Here is a 22,362-nt window from a genome sequence, read left to right on the forward strand (position 1 = left end):
TTCATAAATAGCGTGGCTACATTTTAAACAAAATATAGAATGTTCTTAAAAATATAGTTACATTTCCAAAGACTGTATATACAACTTATGCATTTGGAATGAGAATTTATATTAAATAACTATACAGTGAAAAATAGCATACATTATACCAAATGTGCATTCTAAGAAAAAAAAAAAAAAAAAGTGATTTAACTGCACTATAGAAAAGCCATCCTTATTTTTAACTTGATTCTGAAACTATGAGCTCATCTGTTTATAATAATTTCCCAAAATATTTAATATATCTTAAGGAAAACTTTATCATGAAAGATAAGGATGATCAAAACAATTCCAAAATATAGGTTTCCCATGCATAAACAGGTATACGTATGAAATCTTAACACTTGTGTTTAAAAAACACACTGTGTGTGTGTTGTGTTACTAAGTTTTAACATCTTATTTGGCTCAAAGTTGACATGTTTTTCTTTAAACCTGGTTTCCTTTGCCATAGTGTTTCTACTATTATCTATCTATACCTTACAGTCCTGTTTGTAAACACAGAAGCTTGTTTGTTCAACATTAAAAAGTGCTAATAAAAATACCTTGTGCTTAAACAGTGCTTTTTAATTAATGGTTCTCCAGCCACTTTATAAAAATCTTTGTAATTCACAACACCAGTCAGCAACTCTTATCTAACAAATTTTGAAAATTAACAGAAAAATAAATGCACAACCATACCTCCCTGCCACAGCATAAGAACAAAAAAATCCCCTTGTTTTTAGTTTCTAAACTGAAGAAAAAGCATCAGATTCTGAAGAGAAGTACTTCAGTAAATAGGTCATCTCTCTGAATCGCATACAATAGCAAAAGAAAATAAAAAAGAACAGCAACAAGCCTTATGGAAGAGCAGCATTTGCAATTCTTCTAGAGGAGCCCACTCTACATTGCTCTTCTTTAAAGGCTGGTAGCTTCCAACTAAAGTCTCATAGTCAAAATAATCTTGTAAGTAGTACGTTAATTCAAATACGTCAGCTGACCTAACTATTTCCATCCATTACAGCTTTTATTTTCACTTCAATGAGTTCTTCAACTCGAGCTAGAACACTTTCTATTAAATCAAATGTGAAGAGAGCCGAGTGTAAAACCTGAAATGGCAAAAGAGATTAATGTTATTTTTATTAGAAGAATTTTTTTTGGTTTGTTTTTTCCCCCACTGTACCTGGACATTTTTCTCCAGATTCAACACTTCTGAATAACTTTGAAGGAAAAGCTAACTCACCTGAAGCTGCATTTCAGTAGTCATGGCAGGCATCTTTTCCCCACCAACAGTTACAGAACAAACTGTGTTAGAACTGTGGGCCTCTGTAGAAGAAAATAACCAACCAGAGATGAGGCTGCTGTTTCACATAACTTTTAGAATCAAAAGAATATTTAATATATTAGCATTTCTAGACAGTAATTGTTAAAAAACACAAAGCTAGGGATTGACCAAACACAGGGCTGAAGGTGCTGACCCTTAAGAGGGAAGACAGTTTGAGCTGGATGCTGTCTCTACGCTTTCTATATCACATATGACTACATTACTAAACAGGCAATATCTGCAATTCAAAACAATTTTATACAGCTAAAATGCTCCTTAAAAGGAAAAAAAACCTTACATCTCATCTTTTTTTGGATACATTTTTAATATTTCCACATCCAGAGAGATAGAAGAAGGTTCTTTAGCTTGACTTAATGAATCCAGACATGAAATAGTTATTTTATTAAGAAAAGGCTGCAGGCTTCTCTGTTTCAGGCAGATTATTTGCAGCCGGCAAAACTACAAGGACAAGTCTGAAAACTAAGGGGAAAAACTCTTACATTCAGACCACATATTTGAAATTCAGCATAATGCTTACAAAGATTATACATTGGGGGAAAAAAGGCTAAACCATTTACTATTATGAGCTAGATGTTCTCTCCTGAAGTCAAATCTCTTTATGCTTTGTCAAAGGCTAGAGAAATGTTAAGAGGGACTTAGAGAAAAAGCTTCCCGATTCATTTTAAAGGATTCCCTTTAGAAAGATATCCACAGGTTACCTTCACAAAAATTCCCCTTCTCTGCCTGATACAGTTTACAACACAGAAGAGGGTATTTCTGATATAATCCTTCAGATATTATTTCTTCTCTTGTTAACCTTCCCACACCTAGTATGAAACCTAAGGGCTATATGTTCACAGAGAGACTTAGATGCTCCTGTCTAACCTTAACATCAAAAGCATAAATGCAGAACAAGCTTTGAAGATCTTCATGTGACATTTCTATCAGGTTTACAAATACGATGAGAGATAAACGAGTTCAGATTTTTCTGACCAATTACAAAAATTATTAATAGCAAATATAGCAACTACTGAATTATTTGAAATTTGGAATAGTGTCAGCAGTTAAATAAAACGTGATCTATACAGCACTCATCAATTTGTTGTTTCCAAAGGATTTCCAAAGTTTCTAAATATGAACAAAGCAAAGAAAAAAAGAAAAGAACTAACCTCTTCTGTTTTCTTTCTTATTCTTTATTTCTGCTTCATAGTGTGCTTTTGACATATTGAGTCCTACATGCAGTGGTTTTAAAAAATTTTGCTCAATCTTGGCAAGTGTGGTCCATACACCAGTCTATTCAAGCACAAGAGAGAAGGTCACAAATTAGTTTTAATGGAGCATTGCAACGGTAAGTTTTTGAGCACGAGTTTTTGGACTAGTCTTCATAACATACGCTTCTGTGCTGGGAGGAAAAAGAAAAAAAGAATTTAGACTCATCCATTTAAGCATGAATAGCATCATGATGGACATTTAAGCTCCTCGCCCTCTCTCTTACATTTTCAACATTATTTGTTGAAACTTGGAGGATGAAGCAGACAGAAAAAAAAAAACGGAGCAGGGGGAAGCTTAGTGTGGAGGCTGATAACTACAGCAATGGAAACGCACATCATCAACTTGTTCTTGTATGCAAAGCTGAAAGGATCTTGGCATGTTGGGGGGGGTACTAGCTACTTTCTCAGGCTAGAATCTCTACAGTGAGTAAACAGCAGTTGTAAATTCCTCTGAGATAATTCAGCAGCAAAATGGCACAAATATTTAAATTCATATTCCCAAATTAACGCTGTATTGCTATGCCAAATGAAAGCTCTGATAAATGTCATGCTCCCCAAATATAAGGATCTTGTCTATATTGCATTCAGTTGAAAAAGCCTTGTAGGAATGTAACTAGATATGCTGCTAGCCCATCCTTAGGCGCAGTAGCCAAAGTGACACATGAACTTCTCCCTGCTTTGGTATGGGTGAAAGGCGTTGCAACGATGGCACTCAGGAAGGAAGAGATACAAAGAAAAGATGCTCAAAAGCAAGGCTGTTCACAGTTACACAGCATGAGAGGAAAACTTCTCTGCCTTGGCACCTTATAAGCTTGTAGTTACAAAACTGCCGTAGAAGGAAACAAATATAAAGCAGTCTTTGTGACTTTAGATATAGGAGCCATTTATATGACTCCTTTCTTCAGGCAGTATCCTCAAAGGGCAGAGTAAGGATGATAAAAATAAGAATTCTCAACATTAAATAGTATTGTTGATTACAGCGGAAAATTCACCAAATTTTAATGCTAAATGACACAAAGTTAACTGGTCAAATAAGAAAACCGGTAATTACTTCCACCACAATGGGGCTAAAAATGAAGAACTAACTTTCCAGAAAAATACTGATTTTTAAACTTGATTAATGAAAGTGCTTGTTACACAGCAATCAAAATATCTGAACTGACATGAAAGGAAGCATTTTCTTTCTGCCCCACTTGCACTATATGAAGGGAGACAGGGAGGAAGTCAAGAAGAACTGGCAGGGCTTAAATTTAAGGGAAAACTGCAGAAGAGGTGATGCTATTTTCTCCTCAAACTGTAGGGACATTCTTTATGCCAGGTACTAGAGAACATTGTTACAGCAATTGTGCGCTACTAAGTATAAATTTTTAATCATAATAAAAGAGGAATATTCTCTTTTGTTATGAAGCTATGCATTTACATGAAACTGAGTGGACCATAATGAGCACTTAAATAGTAATCACTCTGTAAATCTGAGAAATGGATATAGTCTATTGATACTAACCAATTACATAAATAGTAAATTAGAAATGCACCAATTGAAAGCTATTTTTACTATTCATTTTCATTACGGTTTTGGTAATCAGTGCAAGCTACATTATTCTTCTACTTAGACTAATAACGTCATTAGGCACTTATAAAACTTGTATTCATAGATCTCAAAGTGCTCTAAAAGTAGATTAGAATTTTTTCTGTGTTTTAGAAAACAGAAAATGGTATGCTGAATTCTATTACTCCAAATCATAAAGAAAGTCAAGGAACTGGGGGAGAACAACAAAACACCTTAGGATGCTTATCTGCTGGTTAGAATATTCATCTGACCATGATATTGCTTATTCAAGTCAGGAAAAGCTTTACTGTACTTTAAAACAGAAAATCAGTTTTTCTTTAAATGGTCACCGATTTAAAAAACTATTTTAATGCAAAAATGAAAACATTTAGTACTAAGGAGATCATAGAACGGTTTGGGTTGGGAGGGACCTTTAAAGGTCATCTAGTCCAACCCCTCTGCAATGAGCATGGACATCTTCAACTAGATCAGGTGATACTTGTTCGCTGCATGATACAGTGGATAAAAAGCTACTGAATTGCATAAGTTAGAGGAACAGTGGAACACAATGATTTGAAAGAGTCAACAGAAGTTGCATTTACTATTAGAATAAGTAGCCATTTGGTAGTGGAATGTAATTGGAAAAGTAAACACCAATAATTCCATTGGCTCTTCAATGCTGTAGCGACACAATGCAAGTCAGAGCACTTATAAATCAGCTGCTAGAATATGGAATCCATATATCGACCCAGTTGTTAAATTCAAACAAGTTTCCCCTTCGAGTATCCAGGAACACATTTCCATCAACCGCAGGTGGACAGGACTGACCGTACACAAAAACAGCAGATCCATCATAATATGTGACGCTGAAAAGCCATACAGCAGTTGAATAACAAATACAGCTTGCACTGAGCTACCAGTAACAAATGTTGCTGACTGCTTCAGCCAGAAAAGAGCTAAAAAAAAAGAACAACAAGAAAAAAAATAGAGAAGAAGGAGGTGGGGTTTACAACTAAAGCTATAAAATCCTGCTTTAAACTGAGGTAGTGCAATATTATATGGGTAAAATACGTAAGGGCAGTTTCAATTTTTTAAATATACTGCAAGGTTTAAATATGCAGAGTATTTCTGAAATATTCAAACATCCACACATAGGAGAAATGAATGTAAAGAGGTATACCTATAATAAAAACATAGGTAAACTACAGTGGTGGGCAGTTTAGGCTGGCAAGTTACCTTTGTGCATAAAACATTCTAGGTTGTACCCAGTAAAGCAATGTAGCAGAAAATTGGGTAGGTGTGGCCATTCCTTTTGTTACCTGAGGAGATGGATCTTACAGACAAGGATTTTTTTGATGCTAATACCTAGAGAAGCTTTTAACATGTACCTATGATACGGCTGCACAGTTACTCTAAATATAGGATGGTTTTGCCCAGCTAAAAACTATTTAAATATGATTATTAAATACTTTCTCAGAAATCTTAATACTATTAACTTTCAGCATATTACACAAAAAGTACTTTGCGTAAAGATGACTAAAATGGATCTCTTGAACTGCAAAGGTTTGTATTATTATTATTATTATTATTATTATTATTATTATTATTATTATTATAATAGAGAAATCCACTTGGAGGCTTGAGGGATACCACCGAATCAATAAGCAAGAGTAACAAATATTTTTTCTCATGGGAATACTTGATAGAGATGTTATTTTATGGTGACACACTCTAAAATTATGGACATAGACCACAGTTCATCAGGAAGAGTAAAAGGATTAGCTTGTTTACAGTAACAGTTAAGTATGAATGCAATCAAATTTCATCAGAATAAAATAGCACATCACGTATCTCCTAATGTAGTTAATAAAAACATCACTTCTGGACTACTGACCATTGCAAAGAAAAATCCAAAACCCATGTTTTTGAATCAAGGATAACAGCATTCACATGAATCCAGCTCTCAGCCCTTAGCTAATCAATCATTTTCAAATCAATTAGTACTTACTTGATTATCACTTTCACAATCCTTAATGACTAAGTATCTTAGTAGATTTAGTGATGCCATAATCCTGTGAATTAAAAATACACTATTATTTAGAACACAGATATATATTACAGGGATAATTTAAATTGTCCATTACCCAGACATCCTAAAAATACCCGCCTGTACAAAATGCAATCACTCATCTGTTGACCAATATAGCTTAGTCTAGAGCACCAGCGTGCAGTAACATCCATGTTACAACAGCTGACTCTTTGCAAGTAAGATTAAAACTGTCAGCAGATTGGAGAAGGCTGGGGATTGTGAAGGAAAAAGTTCTCTGAAGAGACAGAACCTTATTACAGAATTTGTAATATGCATCACTGGTGATCCAAAGTTGGTATGAAACTAGTGTGACAGTTCTCTTCATTATCATATTTAATTTTTACTTTTGAGTGCTTTTTAAAAATATGCTTTTTGCTTTTCTTTTACCATACTGTTTAGCAGAAACTATTTATTGCCTTTTCCAGGTAGACAGTGCAAGTACAGATCACACATCTGGGTTTTTAAGTAGTTACGTGTCCATCTGGACGGTATCACCCTACTGACTTACAAGCCCAACCTTTACTCATCATATAGGAAGAGACTTGTCCTATACAAGAGATGTTCAGAGACATTTCCAGTTATTTTTATATTACTTAATGCAAGTGTTTGCTGTTCAGGTGGCTCTGTATTCCCACTCCTGAGATACGGATTCCCAGCAGCAATCTGTGAAACAGGCTCAAAAAGGCTGTGTGCTGTAAATTGTATCCGATAATTGTTATTCCCCTGTGTCACGTAAGACAACATACCGCATTTCTTTTGTTCCTCCAATTGCTTCTGCAGAAAGCTGACAAACCATACAGTCCTGAACAAATAACGCTTTACCAATTAGTTCTGTAATTTGACATCTGAGGCCTTATATCCTCAGGGAATGGAGAAGGAATTCCTTTCTTACTGTTAAAACCAATGTAATAGCATTGTGACATTCTTCTGTACAGAGTTAGTTGAAAGGATGGTTGAAATAAGTGATCACTTTTCTAGTTTAAAATACACTGATGCTGTCACCTCATTAATTACATGACAGCGTACCTCCCATTGTAGTAAGGTAGTTTGAAGTCTTTTTGAGTGATTAAAAAGGAGAGAAGCCTCTAACTGTGATTACAACTCACCTATCTGAGTTTTGCAGAAGATCTGTCTCAGCACCTTCTGGAAGCAAAAGCACTAAATCGAGAAGGGAGATCAGGTGATGTCCTGTAAACCAAATGTTGTCACATGGCTTCTGAAAAAATGAGACAAAAAGTTTAGCTGAGTGCAAAATTTAAATCTTAAAGATATCTTAAATAAATCTTAAATAATTTAACAACAATTTTGGGAAAACAGAAAAGCAAAAAAAAAAAAGAAATCAAACACTGGAAGCAATATTTTCTTATTAGTACATGTGATTGAAGTATGCAAACTAGTCTCTTCATAATCCTCTCCACTTTGTCTCTTCATGCCAAGCTGTTCTTCTCAGTTTGATCAGAATAGATTGTCCACCTTATCACCATATCACCATCTATATAGTTAATATTTGCTTACATAAACTTAGCAAATTGTACCAGGCACTCTCTTTTTTTATACTGAGGTTTGGAACAATTAGCTATCTTTACCAGAGACTCTATTAATTTCCTAATAGTAGTGTCACAATTTTTTTTAAAGATAAGGTGTTTTAAGTTTTCTTTGCATATTTCTAAACCCACAACTCCTAGCAATGTTTTCAAGTAAAGCAGACCTTCAACTCTATGGTTCTTTGATAGAGGAAGGGCAGTCAGTTACTTTCTTCTGAAAGAGGGAGCAGGGAGAGGACGGAAGGGAGAATCATTTAAGCATAAGATGGAGAGTACTAGGTTTTGAAGTGGCAGAACATAATTATTCTGATGTCTTGTGCATCACAGACAGACCACTCGCTATTTTCACAAAAATTCCCCTAAATTACAACAAATTATGAAGTGAGGAGGGGCAAAATAACAAAAAACCCCCACCTTTCTCACTTGCTTACTGGAAGTTTTTTAAGGCCTTGCAGCTAAGACCCCTGAAAATTCCCTCCTCAGTGAGGATGGTTGAGCCTCCCTGCACTGGTGCTAACTTAAGGGTGCGCCCATCATTCCCAAAGAGCAAGTGAGCCCACTTCTCTCTGAAAGTTTTGCAGCCTCTTCAGAAGGCTATTTCACATCAGTACAATGAAGCTGAAAGCACGGAGTTGTTGCAGAGATCCCATGTTGGCCACGTCCTTATCCCAGGTAAAGGTGGGGAGGGGTGGGGGAAGAGATATCATACACAGGGCAAAAGCTAGACAAGAGGAGAAACCAGGACAAAGCCAGAAATGGATTGGAAGGAAAACTGAGATTAGATAAGTAGACATGAAGGGTAACGGTTTGTTAAGTCAGATCAGGTGAGGGTCCTGGAAAGATTTAAGACTAGCTGGGCACAAAAACTAAGATGAAATAAATGGATAGCAATAGGAAATTGTTATCCTTATGTCTATAGCAGAATTCTTTGCAACAACCCAGGAATATTCAAATTCATATGATGAAATTTTAAAATTATTTGTCTTTTTGACAGCCAGGGAACTCTACGCGGAAGAAATGTATTAAGAGAATTATGAAGCTGCATAGTCAAAAAATTAATTAGTAAGGAAATTTCAGAATATACTTTTACTTATTCAATTTTGGTGCAAGCCCCTTTTGTAACCGTTTTCGTATTATCATCTTCTTCACCCCTGCTGATTCAATATACAGGACAGACCATGATCTAATAAATAGTAATTTCCTGTTTTCTAACATAATTTTGCTAGCATAAAATATACATGAATTTATTATATTGTCCTATTTGACAAAAGGCAGTATCCTTGAGAATCAAATTTGGTTTGGAAAAGGCCCTAAGCAGTTAAAAAAAAAAAAAAAAAAAGAGAAAGAGAGAGAGTTAATAATTTATTTTTAATTAATTTTTCCAACTTCCCAGTATAAATGATTATAAAATATAAGATTTAAATGGCTTTGATCTACCTCAACCCTTTCTGATGAATTTAACATTTGTGAAGCACTCATAATATAAGGCTGACTGTCATCATAAAAACCAAGAAAGAATTAATAATTCTGTCTGGACTGTAGCATTTGAATTATATTCAAGAAATGAGGAACTGTGACGATAAAACAATATACTAAGTAGTTCCTCTTTAAGAAAGAAGCATGTATTTTCAAGCACAGAAAAGATAATAACTTCTTAGAAAAATACAGTAAGATTGTGCAATTAAAAGACAGATTTGTAAAATTATAATGTAAAAATACATATGTAGAAAAGGTTAATATTTTAATTACATGTTTTCCCAATCTTACGTTTCTTTTCAAAGTGTATTTTTTTTAATGCATCACTCAAAGCTTAAGGTGTACACATTTTCTCAACATAATACCAATAGAATTTTGAGATGGCAACTTGTTTTTTACTGGTAATAGCCTCACCGTTAACGATAAGTGAATCTGATCTTTTATGTTTTTAATAATGTATCCTTCCACACCAGCATGGTTGCTTGTCTTCAGTAAACACCTTCAAACAAACAAACAAACAAAAAATGATATTACCTCTTCAAAGCTGCCTATATAGTTAGCTCAAAACTTGGATAACATTATGGCCTTATGCACTAAGTGGGAGTTTTACCACAGCAAAATGACTATGTAACCTTTAAACACAAGCTTACATAAGACAGCTGATTTTATGTGAGAAAATTGTAATTCATTATTTATTAAAAAAATTAACATAGTAAAATTAATGTGGTTTACCAGATAAAAACTCTGTCAGAAATCATTGTATCTATGCAATTAAGCTGTGATAAAGCTGATATTACACAGCCTACAGTAATTTGGATGCATACCTGAATAATGTATATTTTCCCTCTGCATCAAACTTGTCTATGAACAACTGCAAAATATTTAAACTCTTCTTTCTCTAAAAAAAAAAAAAAAAAAGATGTTATCAGATTAATTCTAATTAAATAAATTCAGCATTTAACTGATTCTGTAGGTCCCATTACATACCAGATGTTCTATGGGACAAAGGGTCATAACTTTCACCAAATCCTGCAGTTAGACAGAGAAAACATAATTTCTAGTTACATACATTATTACATTACATCACACTAAGTAAAATCTATTCAAGACATTAAAAAAAAAACACCCACAACCAAAACCAAAAAACCCACAGCCCACAAAACCATGCCTATGAGAAGATTCTCATCAGAGAAATTCACGTTAGCTTCAGTGGTTGAAATCCCAGGGCTGATACACAAGACTACTATTCTCATACTGTTGGGTCCAAATAAGAATGCAGTCAAGCAGCAGATTTGCAAGGAAGAGGCAAAAATGAGCAAGCATCATCTTTCAGCTAAGATCAGTGCCCACCTGCCTCAATGGCCTGTACATACACTAAGTATATTTTGTCACTGAAACGTCATGCTGTAGCAGGTAGAAAAGACAATCAATTCTGTATAGCACGACACTGAAGGTTTCAATTTAACGACACAAGCATACAAAGGTTCAGTAGTATGTCCTCTCTCAAACAGCTACAAGACAGCTAGATATTATTTATACTCAAACTTTAAAGACTTCTGTACACTGCTTCTTATTACCTGAGGTACGTTAATAAAATCTCTGAATTCTAAATACTGATGGAGAAGGCTATTATCTTCTATTCTCAATAAACAGCTCTCAAACAGGTCCTGCAGGTGGGGGAAAAAAAAAAAGCTGCCAACATTTTGCACATGTATAAGACATTAATCTATATGCTTAACATTTCATGGCTAAAACCGCCTTCACTATAAATGCTCATTCACATATCCAAAGTTCCTAGGAGCTACAAATGTAAATGATAATGGTAATTTAAACATTTACGCATGTGTGTAAAGTTCAATAAATATAAGTGTTTGTAAAACTGAAGAATACCTAATTAAGCCTCAAAATATTTCTGAAACTATTATCTGAACTATCATTTGTACCTTTCTTAGAAAGGGAAACTCAAGTTTTACCATTACTTAAACTGGAAAAAAATAAACATTCTAACATTGAAAATTTGATTAAAAGAAAACTTACAAGTCCTTTAGATAACATAGATTCTTCTGTTCTAGAAAAAAAGAAACATTATCAAATTTAAGTTAATTAAAAAGACACTGTTAATATTTCAGACGAAATACTAGAACAGACATCAAAAAGAACTTGTCCCTCAACATTTTTCATTCTATTTTCTAAATACAGTATCTTCATTATTCCTCTCAAAGATTTTTAAAATAAACTGGCTGATGAAAAGTTGAAAATCAGACTCTTCAGGGTCAAAAATGACTTTTTTTTTTTCCTCAATATTTATAAATGCTCAAAAGTAACATCTCATATCTCACAGGTACCAAGACATTGATTAACAAAGAAAATTAAACTTTTCCTAGATGATTCCATTTGCATAGTCCTGCAAGCCTAAGAAAAACACAGCAGATCCTAAACTGAAAAGACCAGGAAGTTTTGTTTAAATTTTACCAGGTAAGCAGTCATAATGCGAAACTTCCCTTCTATAGCAGTGCTAGAAACTATTTGGTCAACACTGCTGATTATGGAAGGTGAAATAATCACAGTATATAGAAAAGTCTGGTTTCCTTTAGAAAGCCTGACCTTTAATCAGATTGCATATCGTATCAGAATACATTCAAATAAATACTATCACGATAGTCTTCTCTAGTTGTAAACTAATTGTTACAGAAGTACAAGTAAATATACACTCTAATTATTCTGCATGTGTTTAAGAGACGTTAATTTTGCATTTTCAGAATAAAGTTTCTAAAAATGATACCACAATACAAGCTGAAAACAATAAATCAATGTTTTAGACAACTTTTTATACTTCTTAGTAAAAGAAGCCATCTTGTGGAACTTGCCATTTTAATTCTCACATTTAAAAACCTCCTCTGAACTTATCTGGTATATTCGAAATTTGATTCTATGAATTACTATAAAAGATCACACCCACTGTTTAGAACTCCAAATACCACAAACCCTACCTTTTCAGTAGCACTTCAATATGAGTCATATTGCATTGCAGAAGGTATGATGGACTAAAAGAGAAAAATTAGGTTTACATTAAACTGCATAAGCCATATACATTTGCACATAGTTAATATATTTGACAGGATTAGTATTTTTTTTTCAATTTCTGAAAATATAAAATTAATAATTTTGAAATAGACACAAAATAGTAAGTCAAATTGCTGTTAATAACTCTTACGTGGAAACTGTCTATAAATATGCAACTGAAAATTTAATACATGTTAATTTTCAGCATGTGACTAACCCTACCAGTTTCTTTAAAAGGACAGCTCATCTAAAATTAAACTGTAATAGAGTAATCTGCAGGACTGGGGTATGTTCTTATGTATATAATATAAGCTACATAAAATATAAATGCATAAAGGTGGACATAAAGCAAGTACTCGTGAAATACACAGTTTTCATTCATAACTTCACACATTAAAAAGTTTTCTTCTGCTCAGAAAGAATCTTCAAAGTACAGACTTACGATAAGTGAGGAAGAATAGTTCTTACCTAAATACCACTGGAAAGCAATCAATACCAAAATGCTGAACAAACATCAGATATGACAGACATGCCAAAGAATCTGCAGAATTCTTTCGCTCTATGTCCGCAAACTCCTCATTCTCCCAGTGTGGACTTTTGTCTTTACAATGCAAAAACACTAACGGTATCAATTCTCTTATATCCCACAAAATGTCCTAAAACAGAAAGATAGATTGACTATAGTTGCCTTTAAAGGACCTGTATACCAATTAAGTTTCAAAGCTTTAACTGTATTTACAGTAAATTCTCTTACATAGCATACGTATAAATGAATATAAATATTTTGTATTTATGATATATACACAAAAAAGACCCTGCAGGAAAAATAACTACTGTTAGAAGAATGATACTAAGATAGCAAAGTCAAGCACTCAAAAGTTAGCAAAACACAAAACAAAGTCACCCTGCAAAACCCTAGTTTGACTCCCTTATCCACAATGCTATGAATAATGAGAGCTTCGTGATCACATTATGCGACAGGACCCGTGTTTTTCAGATCACGGAATACTCAGTATTTTGTTTTCTGCTCACTAATCAATATGCAACACAATGTTTATCTGCTAAAGGCAAGTCCTGCTGTAAAATCAGAATGCTCTGTATGGCCTTTCTTTCCAGTGATGCACAATACAATGACACCTGAGTACTTCACAAATACTAGTGCGTTTTTTCCCCCGCCACACACATTCATGTGGATTAGGAGGCAGCATAACTCTTATTGTACATATTATGAAGAAACAGCGAGACCAATGTTAACTCACTCTTCTGGGGTTGTCCAAACTGAATATCTGGGATCTCATTTTGGAAAATCAGGATTACACAAGATGTCATATAGTCAAAGCATGACGTTACTAACCTTAGCTGCAGCTCTCATTACCCAATTCCACAAACAGCAAAAGTGAATTTCTTGAGAAAATGAAGAAAAGGTAATTCATAATTAGCATAAAAAACATGGTTTCAGACTGTGCTCAACAGGAGAGGCAGGATAAAAAGCCAGTTTCTCACAGCACCCTTCAACTATCTTAACCATGAGATCATGTTCTGGTAATCCCTGCCTCCTTCACTGCATACCCTGAAAGTCCTGCAATAAATGAAATAAAGGTGTCAGAGACAAGATTCTCTTTCATTGCACAACCCTGATCGATCACACAGCAGTTCCATCCTATGCTGAGACATGCTGTGGAAAAAAATGGATGTGATCACGACAGAAAACCTAATTATGGTTGAAAAACAACCAAAAGTTTTGCTAACTGCTTAGTGTGCTTCACTTTACAATCTTAACATTTGGATATAGAATTTTGAGTGCAAAAATGCTTAGATTTTTAAACACAAATTCCAGAAGAAACAGGGTTGCATCACATGGCAACCTCCAGACTTCCTCTGCATGCATGCACATTTGCACACACATACAGAGTGTATTTATGTGTGCTTTCCTCATCCCAGCTGGCTCCAAGTCTTCCTTTTGAAACTCATCAAGTCTTAGAGTGCCATTCCCTCCCCCAAAATGACACTCTGACCCAGTCTCTCTGCTCTTCTAGGACTAATTCCTCCACTGTATCATATAAAAAGCTGTCTTTCTTCTGACTCCCTAGTTCATAGTTCACAGCCATTTCAGCCATGTTCCTCCAATAGCTGGATTTCCTCTGTCCCTCAGCCAGCTTCACCCCCACTCTACCTTCTCTGTAACTTCCATTTCCCTCTCACATAGCTCCAGGCATTCTTTGACTTCTGTCCTTCTGTATTCAACTTGTGAATTTTCCTCCTTTAACCAGGGATAACAAGGTAGAACAAAGTCCAAAGCTCAAACCTAACTTTGTTCTTTAATACAGTCGATGTTAACATGAGAAACAAGTGTACCCATAGTTAATAAAACAACTTACAGAAAAGAATTGTAATGGCCAGTTATCAAAACCAGAATTGTATTTTTGTTAACAGTAAATATTAATAACCAGTTAATAGTTATTTAATGCTCAGTTCTCCTATACGTTTAAAAAGGTCAGCTTGTTTTATAAGAGTTGAAGACGTGAGCTGCAATCGTGATACAAATGAGCTGTTACTGTCTACTCAGTGTTACCGAACATTGGCTATCCTGAGGGAAGACTCCATTTAGTACTGGGAATATTTTCCGCCCTTATATTTCACTGTAAGATTTACCAGCCTGTTTCTGAATAAACTGTTACAAAATAATCCAGCACCTGGCTGTCAAGAAGGTTCTTTCATTTCATCAGCCCAACACAAAGTCATTGTATAACCACACATTTGAAAATGAGAGACAACTGGTATTTACAGGTATTTTAAATTCGGTGCACTGGGTCTGGCTGGCATGGAGTTGATTTTCTTCATGGCAGCCCACATGGTGCTGTGTTTTAGATTTGTGACCAAAACAGTGTTGATAACACACCAGTGTTTCAGCTATGGCTGAAGAGTGCTTGCACAGCGTCAAGGCCTTCTGTTTCTTACTCTGCCCCTCAGCGAGCAAGCAGAGGGGGCGTGAGAAGCTGCGAGGGGACACAGCTGGGACAACTGACCCAAACCGATCAAAGAGATATTCCATACCATATAACATCACGCTCAGCAACACATTGTGTGGGGGAGGTAGTATTTTTCAGATTAACTGTTGTTCAGAGACTGGCTGGGCATCAGTCTGCTGGTAGGAGGTGGTAAGCGACTGCCATTGATTGCATCACTTGTGGTTTTTTCCTTCACTTATTAAATTGTCTTTTTCTCAACCCATGAGTTTTTCTTGCCTTTGCCCTTCAGATTCTCTTCCCCATTCTGCTGCGGGGGGGGGGGGGGGGGGGGGGGTAGCTCAGTGACTGGGTGGGGGCTTTGCTACCAGCTGGGGTCAAGCCACTACATTTGGGTACATGCAGGTGAGGAAATATTCTTTACCACATTCAAAACATGAACAAAGCACAGCTCTACCTGCTGTAACTTTATTAATCACACCTAGTCCTATTTCTGAAAACATACACATATTGTGTGTTCCAACATACACGTGGACTGTACTTGACTATGTCCTTATAAGGCTTGGTTTTGCTGCAAATTTAAGTAAAATTATCTATACCCACAATAATCTTGCTCTAATAAAACATAGGTGCTATGTAAAACATTCAAAACCAGAGTAACTGCATTGGTAGCATGGAGTGGACGTGTTCCTGATGAATTTCCAGCTATAGCATCAGCAGCAGTCAAGCATCAATTTATATTCTTTAATAGTCAGCAGGCACTGCACTAGGCATATTAGAGATTTCTCTCTGTGCAACACTTGGATTAAAGGTAACATGTAGATTTTGCCTTGACATAATACTGCAGCAAAGACAATCCTTTAGATATTCTAATAAAATCATACACCACCAAGAAAATGCAGCTGTTACAGCAAAGTAGCAGCTGCTGATTCAGAGAGCAGTCCAGACTGGTTTATAAGGAGCAAAACTGTATCTGCAAGATTTGTAATTTCCAGAGATGAGACGTGGAACTGTTCTAGACCTTTATCTACCTGCGTTATCTTACAAGGCCCAGTAAATCATCCCACTCACCAATAAAGGAACCAAAATGAGCTCTAGAACAAATTATAGGTAATTCTGAACTAGACCACTGGTTTTGCAAACACTGCAATTAATTTTGACTGCACTTACTATAATTTCAGTTGCAAAATGCCGAAAGGGATGCTCTTCAATGCCTTCAAGTTGCTCAAGCTGAGCTGTCAATAATGGGTATTTCAGGCTTTTCATACAGCTGAAATAAAAAGAGGTGAAACTAAATCACCAATAAGGTCACAAACACAGATTATAATAGTGTCATTGATGACCAAGAATAAAGTCTATGTTCGTATTAGCTGCTGCCATTCCTGATATTCCAAGGAGAATAAAAAAGAACATCTCCTGAAGAAGCATTCCTTAGACTTCACTTCCAGAATACGATTATCCTCACTGTTGTAAATTTGAGGGGAAGCAGAAGAATACCAGAACAGCTTCACAGCACAGAGACTAGTATTTCTTTACCATTTCCCTGTACTAAAACAAAAAATAATTATTTTTACCTTTCTTCTCTCACTTCACAAATATGTAAGGCATATTTAGGGCTTTTCTTTTTTGAAATAACACATTAGTTAATATAAAGTTGGCAGCATTATAAAACACTAATAAGATGATTTATTTACTGCCTATGTAATAAATGCCAAGTTCATTTTATTAAGTTATAGGAATATATTACACTAACATAAAACGCTCACAATTTTAATAATTCTTCTTTCAGCTCCATGTCATTGTATTCTGATGACTTTTCCATGTTTTTAACAACTTCATTCACAAAAGGTTTAGCAAAGTCCACCACTGCCTTACAACATTGACAGAGACCAAGTTTATCTTCTTGTATTTGCTGTTTTGTATAAGGTACAGGTAAGGGAGTAAGCTGATTCATAATCATGGCCAAAGATAAACCCACTGAGTAGGCCTTCTTGTTCTGAAGTTTCAAAAGCACTGGGAGAAAGGGGCGGGGAGAGAAAGAGAGAAAGAGAGAGAATATTTTGAGACATTAAGTTATTACTTAGAGGAAAACATGAAGAAAAACAATGTGACTACATAAGAAATCCTTTAGTTTCAGGCAAGAAGGAACGATACCTGAAATCACATGAGCAAATCCAGCAAGACTAAACATCATCAGCTACTTTAATGTGCTGTAGTTCAGATGACCATATATTTGAGAATGACAAATACTAAAGCAGCCATGCATTTCAACACATTCTTCCTTTCTCTGTAGCACCGTGATAAGGACTGAAAAAAAATCTGTCTTTCTAGAACTAGTCTAAGAGAAATAATATTCATTTATCTGACCTGGAAAACTGATTTATTCTTGCTTTATTGCTTGACTCCTTCTGTCCTTGGCAAAACCAGAGGCAATGGCCCAACCTTTCTGCTGAGATCTGACTCTACCTGAAGCAGCTCAGAACTGTTCTATACTCCACAGCAGAACCAACAGAGGGGCTCCCAGGCTGAGGATATAGCACAAGTGGCTCTCCACTTAAACTGCACTCAGTGCAGGCTGTCTGCAGATTGGCTATCCAAAAAAACATATACTTCTAATTACCAAAATGTTAAATTCTTGTTAAATTCTAACATAATTCAGTAACACATCTCAGAGACTGGTACAATCAGACTTAAACTTGATACAAGACACCTGATTTCATCTCACATATCACAACAAAAACTACTACTTGTTACCTACTTAGTGGGTGTCCAAAACCAACATTTTTAGGTTTTACTTATAAGCCAGAAGAATGCTTCCCCCCCCACCAATCAAATATTTCAACGTGCTTCAATCTGAAATAAAAGGTTTATACTATGAAAATATGGAATTGTGTATTTTAGAAGTTAAATAATGAAGAATTTCACAAATACATGTAATTCTCTGTTTCTGAAACAACAGTATGAATAGTTTACACCTCTAAATAGAACTGTCACAGGACCACATTCTTGTAAATGATGAAAAATAGCCGAATATTTATTTTTCAACTTATGCCATTAATCCCATCTAAAATCTTTTTCTAACAGGCCAATATAAGCATGAAAATTATACCTTCTGTTTTTTTGCAGAATATAATGGGCTGTAAAGCCTGTCAGGACAGACATACTCTGAAACTATTCCAGCAAAGGCTAAACTGATTTGATAAATAAATGAGAAAATAATTTAATTCAGAAATCACACGAGAAAGTGCATCTTACCTGTCTGCAAAGGCTGAAGCAATAACATGACAGTCTGGCACACCTGCTCTCCAGAGGTCTGCTCAATCTGCTCGAGTAAACCTAAAAAAAGTTCCTTCGGATTGCATAGCTGCAGGAGAGGAACAATGCGTATTTTTTAATCACCATGGTCATAAGCTAAAAAATTCATCACAAGCAAACTTCAGTACAGAAGTTCCTGAACATCAAGAAAGCAGATCTGAACATCCAAGATAATCTTTAAGGAAACAAATATGAAACAATAAGTACTTCCCTACAATTAACATCTTCCGTAGATTGTATATGTATGTACACTTTCATATAAGTTGAAAACATATAATAATAAATAATAACACTAAACTTGATTTTTATGATCTATAAAAACCTCACAGTACCTTAGCAAAGTAATCCTTCAGCATAAAAAGAAACGAAAAACTTCAGTGTGAATTTAACTCAAGCTATAGAGTTTGCAAGTTGTTTTTTAAGTACATGAATGAAAGGGAACTAGTTTTCTAGAGATTAAAACTTTTTTCCCCTACCACTCCATCAGAGTCATCAGGTACTCATTGTCATACTGTATCTGCAGTAAACAAGAGGTAGTATTGCTGTGGCTGCTCTGACTGCAGATGGCTGTCAAAAACTTTATGAGTTCTATCTGCCTTTTTCTTCTGGGTAACATTATGTCTCTTTGTTTTGCCCAGTTACTAATTTCACAAGATTTGTAAGAGGTTAATCATCTCTGAGAACACTAAGCCTGTGTCTACTTCAGATGAAACTGGCCCATGAGTTTAAAAGCTATGAGAAACAGACCGAAGAACCCAGAAGTATTCATGCCTTATTCCCTTTAGAAATCAGAGGGGAAATTAAGATCTCTCCCTTCCCTACAATTATTGTATTATAACCATATATTTCAAAAACATACCTGTGCCAACTGATCTAGTATCTTCAGGCAGTGTTCTCGCTTATCATCTTCCTGTTTATACATGAAAATACATCTAACAAGAGGAGAGATGAGATTCCAACCCATATTCTTGATGATAACCTAAAAACCAGATTTTCAGAGAATAAACCAAAACTAGACATCTTCTAAACCCAGAAAGATTGTACATATGAAGGCCAAAACTGTCACTTTCTCTTAATTACGCTTTAGTCCTCTCTTTTCTCTTTGCTTAACTCCCTGAAAAATAGTTATTAATGGTTTTGTTAAGATTATTGTGACTTGGTTTCTGTGAGCTACCTGAAGTTACACAAGAATGTGCACTTAACACAGAGCAACATATTAACTATTCATATGTACAGGCTTGCTCCACAGTGAAAGTAGCTTTCCCTTTTTAGTAAGCAGTTTTATCTATTTAACATTATGTTAGTGCACAACTAATATATAGAGTAAACTTAAACTCACCTTATTTTTCTCATTTTGAATTACTTCTAATAACTGAGCTGCATACCCATCTTCTAAACATTTCTGACCTGCTACCTGAAACAGATTGAAGTCTTCTCCTTTGAAATCAGCTTCTTCCAGAATTTGCTAGAAAGAAAATATGCACGTTTAACTCCATACTTATAGAAGGCAAATAAGAAAATCCAAGCTTTCACATCAAAATTAAACGTAGTGTCATTGTAACTTATCTTTTCTTGTATAACATCTTTCACATATTAAAAAGCTACGAAGAGCTACTACAGAAGACAAAGCAGTATTCCAACAGCACTTTCTAAGTCTAGACTACAGCACATTGTTTGGAAGATGTATTTTCTACAACAACCTGCTAGGATTTTGTTACTTCAGACAGTTACTGTTGAGTACAAGAACACTTCTTTCTCCAAGAAGCAGAAGTTATCAAGCATCTTGCGATAAGCACCACAGAAAAGTCAATGAAGCATGGAGACTGAACTTAGCTGCCCAATGAGGAGTTCTCCTAACAACCGTATTGTGTTCTGGGGTCATTTTGGTTTTAATTATAATATATGAAGAGAAACACACACTGCTTACACTTGTTACTTTTATGGAAAGAAAACTACTTACGCATCTTTGTATGATGGCTTGAAGTTCATCAACTGCCATTATAGCTTGACTTTGTTCTTCTGGCATTGAAAACTATTATAAATTAAAGGGTGCAGTATTAAAACACATGAAGTAAAAACAGAGACTGAAAAATAATCACATTATTCAAAAAAGTGCCAATAGAAGAATGAGAACAACCTAAACAGACAGATATTACGAAGACCACATGATTTAAAAAAACAGGAAAAACGCATTTAAGAACTGTACACTGTATTATTCTACTCCCTATATGTGCGGGAGACAGCTCTACAGACAGGAAACAACCTGCATTCTATGTACAGGCAAGCAATTTTTCAAGTAGTATCAGGGTCATCTTAAGAAGTCAGGAGGCCTCAGCTACTACTTAGGCAGATACATTGAAAACTGCAGCTAATACAGAGCAAGTCTGGTCTCACTGCACACCAAGCGTGGATGCCCATGATACACTACGTTTTCTGTGACTATTCTCACCAGCGGAGCTCCTGCTCAGCTGTGACTGAAACACTCTAACCCGATGCCTGGGATGTGCACAACTGATCCGACCGCCGTGCCAGTTTATATCAACAGTCCAATCAAGATTACATATGCAATATCATTTATTTCTTTCTAGTGTCTAGGCTGGGCTAGTTCAGTGGCCTTTTACCTCTAGACACTATAATTTAAAACTTTCTTGCTAAAAACAGTTAAGTTAAACATTTGAGTAATGTTAAGTACAAAGTTTTACACAGTCAGGATGATGAACTACAAAAAAAAAAACCATCAGGCTTGGTTATCCATGTGATATATCATAGCAGCAGTCATAATCCTTATAGTTTTAAGAAATTCCATGTGCCTAAACCCAGTTATAAGATCACTATGAATGTCAACTACCTCTACACCTGGACAATTAGCTAACTATTCATCAAAACACCCAAGTTCCATATTTATACAGACATCCAAATGTAACGTACTCAATCTTTCCTCTTATGTTTGACCTCTGCTACATCACACAACATGTAGATAACTAAGCTACCTCGATGTTTACAAAAAACAGGCAACTCACAAAAGCTTAAAAAGCATCTGTGTGTGAATTTTATTGCTCAGAGAATAAACAACTCACTTTCTATTCTCAACAGCCTTTTTTAACATTTTTACGCCACTGCAATCTAGCAATGTATCTAGCCTGTCCTCTTAATTTGGCCATTATCATATACTTTATTATCACACGTTGTACTGCTCAAGCTCTTAATTTTACAGGATGTTATTAATCCTCCCAAAACAACTTAAATATACTTTTGACCGCTAATATTCTTGCATTTTCAGCCCTCGGTAACTCTGCAATGTACTTACAGCCTTGAAACATGCCCTGAGCACCCACCGTGTTGTTCCAGAGATTTACCAGCTGAGCTCACAGACGGTCTCAGGCCTTAATACTTAATCCAGTTTCTAATTCGATCTTTTCAGAGGTTTCAGCGGCAACTGGACAGCCACTGGAGTCATGTGAAACTTTCTACTATTAATACTCACCAAACCCCCTCCTCTCCGATGAGCATATACCTCAGCCCCTTCCCTAGGCGGGGTACAACGCGCGGGCCAGTACAAAGAGGCTGCCAACGCAAGCCTTTAACACACGGATGAATTATAAAAAAAAAAGCACAAGGCCACTCTCCCCTCCCCTCCCCTCACCTCAGCGGGCCGCCGCTGGCGCCGCGCTCCGCCCCGCCGCCCCGACCGGCCGTTCCCCTTCGCGCCCGCCGCTCCACAGGACCCCGCCGCCGCCTCTCCCCGCTCCC

The 22,362-nt window shown here is 35.8% G+C and overlaps 1 protein-coding gene across 2 annotated transcripts; it reads right to left on the reverse strand.

Moving 5' to 3' along the window:
- Positions 1-8: 8 nt before the first annotated feature.
- GLMN (glomulin, FKBP associated protein) lies at positions 9-22,331 on the reverse strand. 2 transcript variants are annotated; one of them, XM_082314595.1, is made up of 19 exons: positions 22,256-22,331; positions 20,573-20,644; positions 19,952-20,077; positions 19,472-19,591; positions 18,553-18,661; positions 17,064-17,310; positions 16,468-16,567; positions 12,800-12,987; positions 12,259-12,312; positions 11,306-11,336; positions 10,846-10,935; positions 10,256-10,297; positions 10,093-10,166; positions 9,683-9,767; positions 7,355-7,464; positions 6,168-6,231; positions 2,509-2,632; positions 1,259-1,341; positions 10-1,124 (listed from the first exon to the last, which is right to left on the reverse strand). In XM_082314595.1, exons 2-19 carry the CDS (start codon positions 20,636-20,638, stop codon positions 1,017-1,019), a joined length of 1,821 nt encoding a protein of 606 aa, XP_082170721.1. In that variant the 5' UTR covers positions 20,639-20,644; positions 22,256-22,331; the 3' UTR covers positions 10-1,016. The 2 variants fall into 2 exon arrangements, with proteins under 2 accessions (XP_082170722.1, XP_082170721.1); XM_082314596.1 differs by lacking the exons at positions 20,573-20,644; positions 22,256-22,331 and having other exon boundaries at positions 9-1,124; positions 19,472-19,544; positions 19,952-20,044.
- Positions 22,332-22,362: the final 31 nt, after the last annotated feature.

This window comes from Platalea leucorodia (genome assembly GCF_965183815.1).
Source record: "Platalea leucorodia genome assembly, chromosome: 5".
In the NCBI taxonomy this organism is placed as follows: domain Eukaryota; kingdom Metazoa; phylum Chordata; class Aves; order Pelecaniformes; family Threskiornithidae; genus Platalea; species Platalea leucorodia.

Excerpts from the sequence above, each read along its gene's own strand:
- GLMN (XM_082314595.1), bottom strand. The coding sequence starts at position 20,638 with ATGCCAGAAGAACAAAGTCAAGCTATAATGGCAGTTGATGAACTTCAA. Across the intron at positions 10,167-10,255 it reads TTTGTCCCATAGAACATCTG|AGAAAGAAGAGTTTAAATAT; the intron begins GTATGTAATGGG and ends TTTTTTTTTTAG. Across the intron at positions 7,465-9,682 it reads AGATTCACTTATCGTTAACG|AAGCCATGTGACAACATTTG; the intron begins GTGAGGCTATTA and ends TCATTTTTTCAG.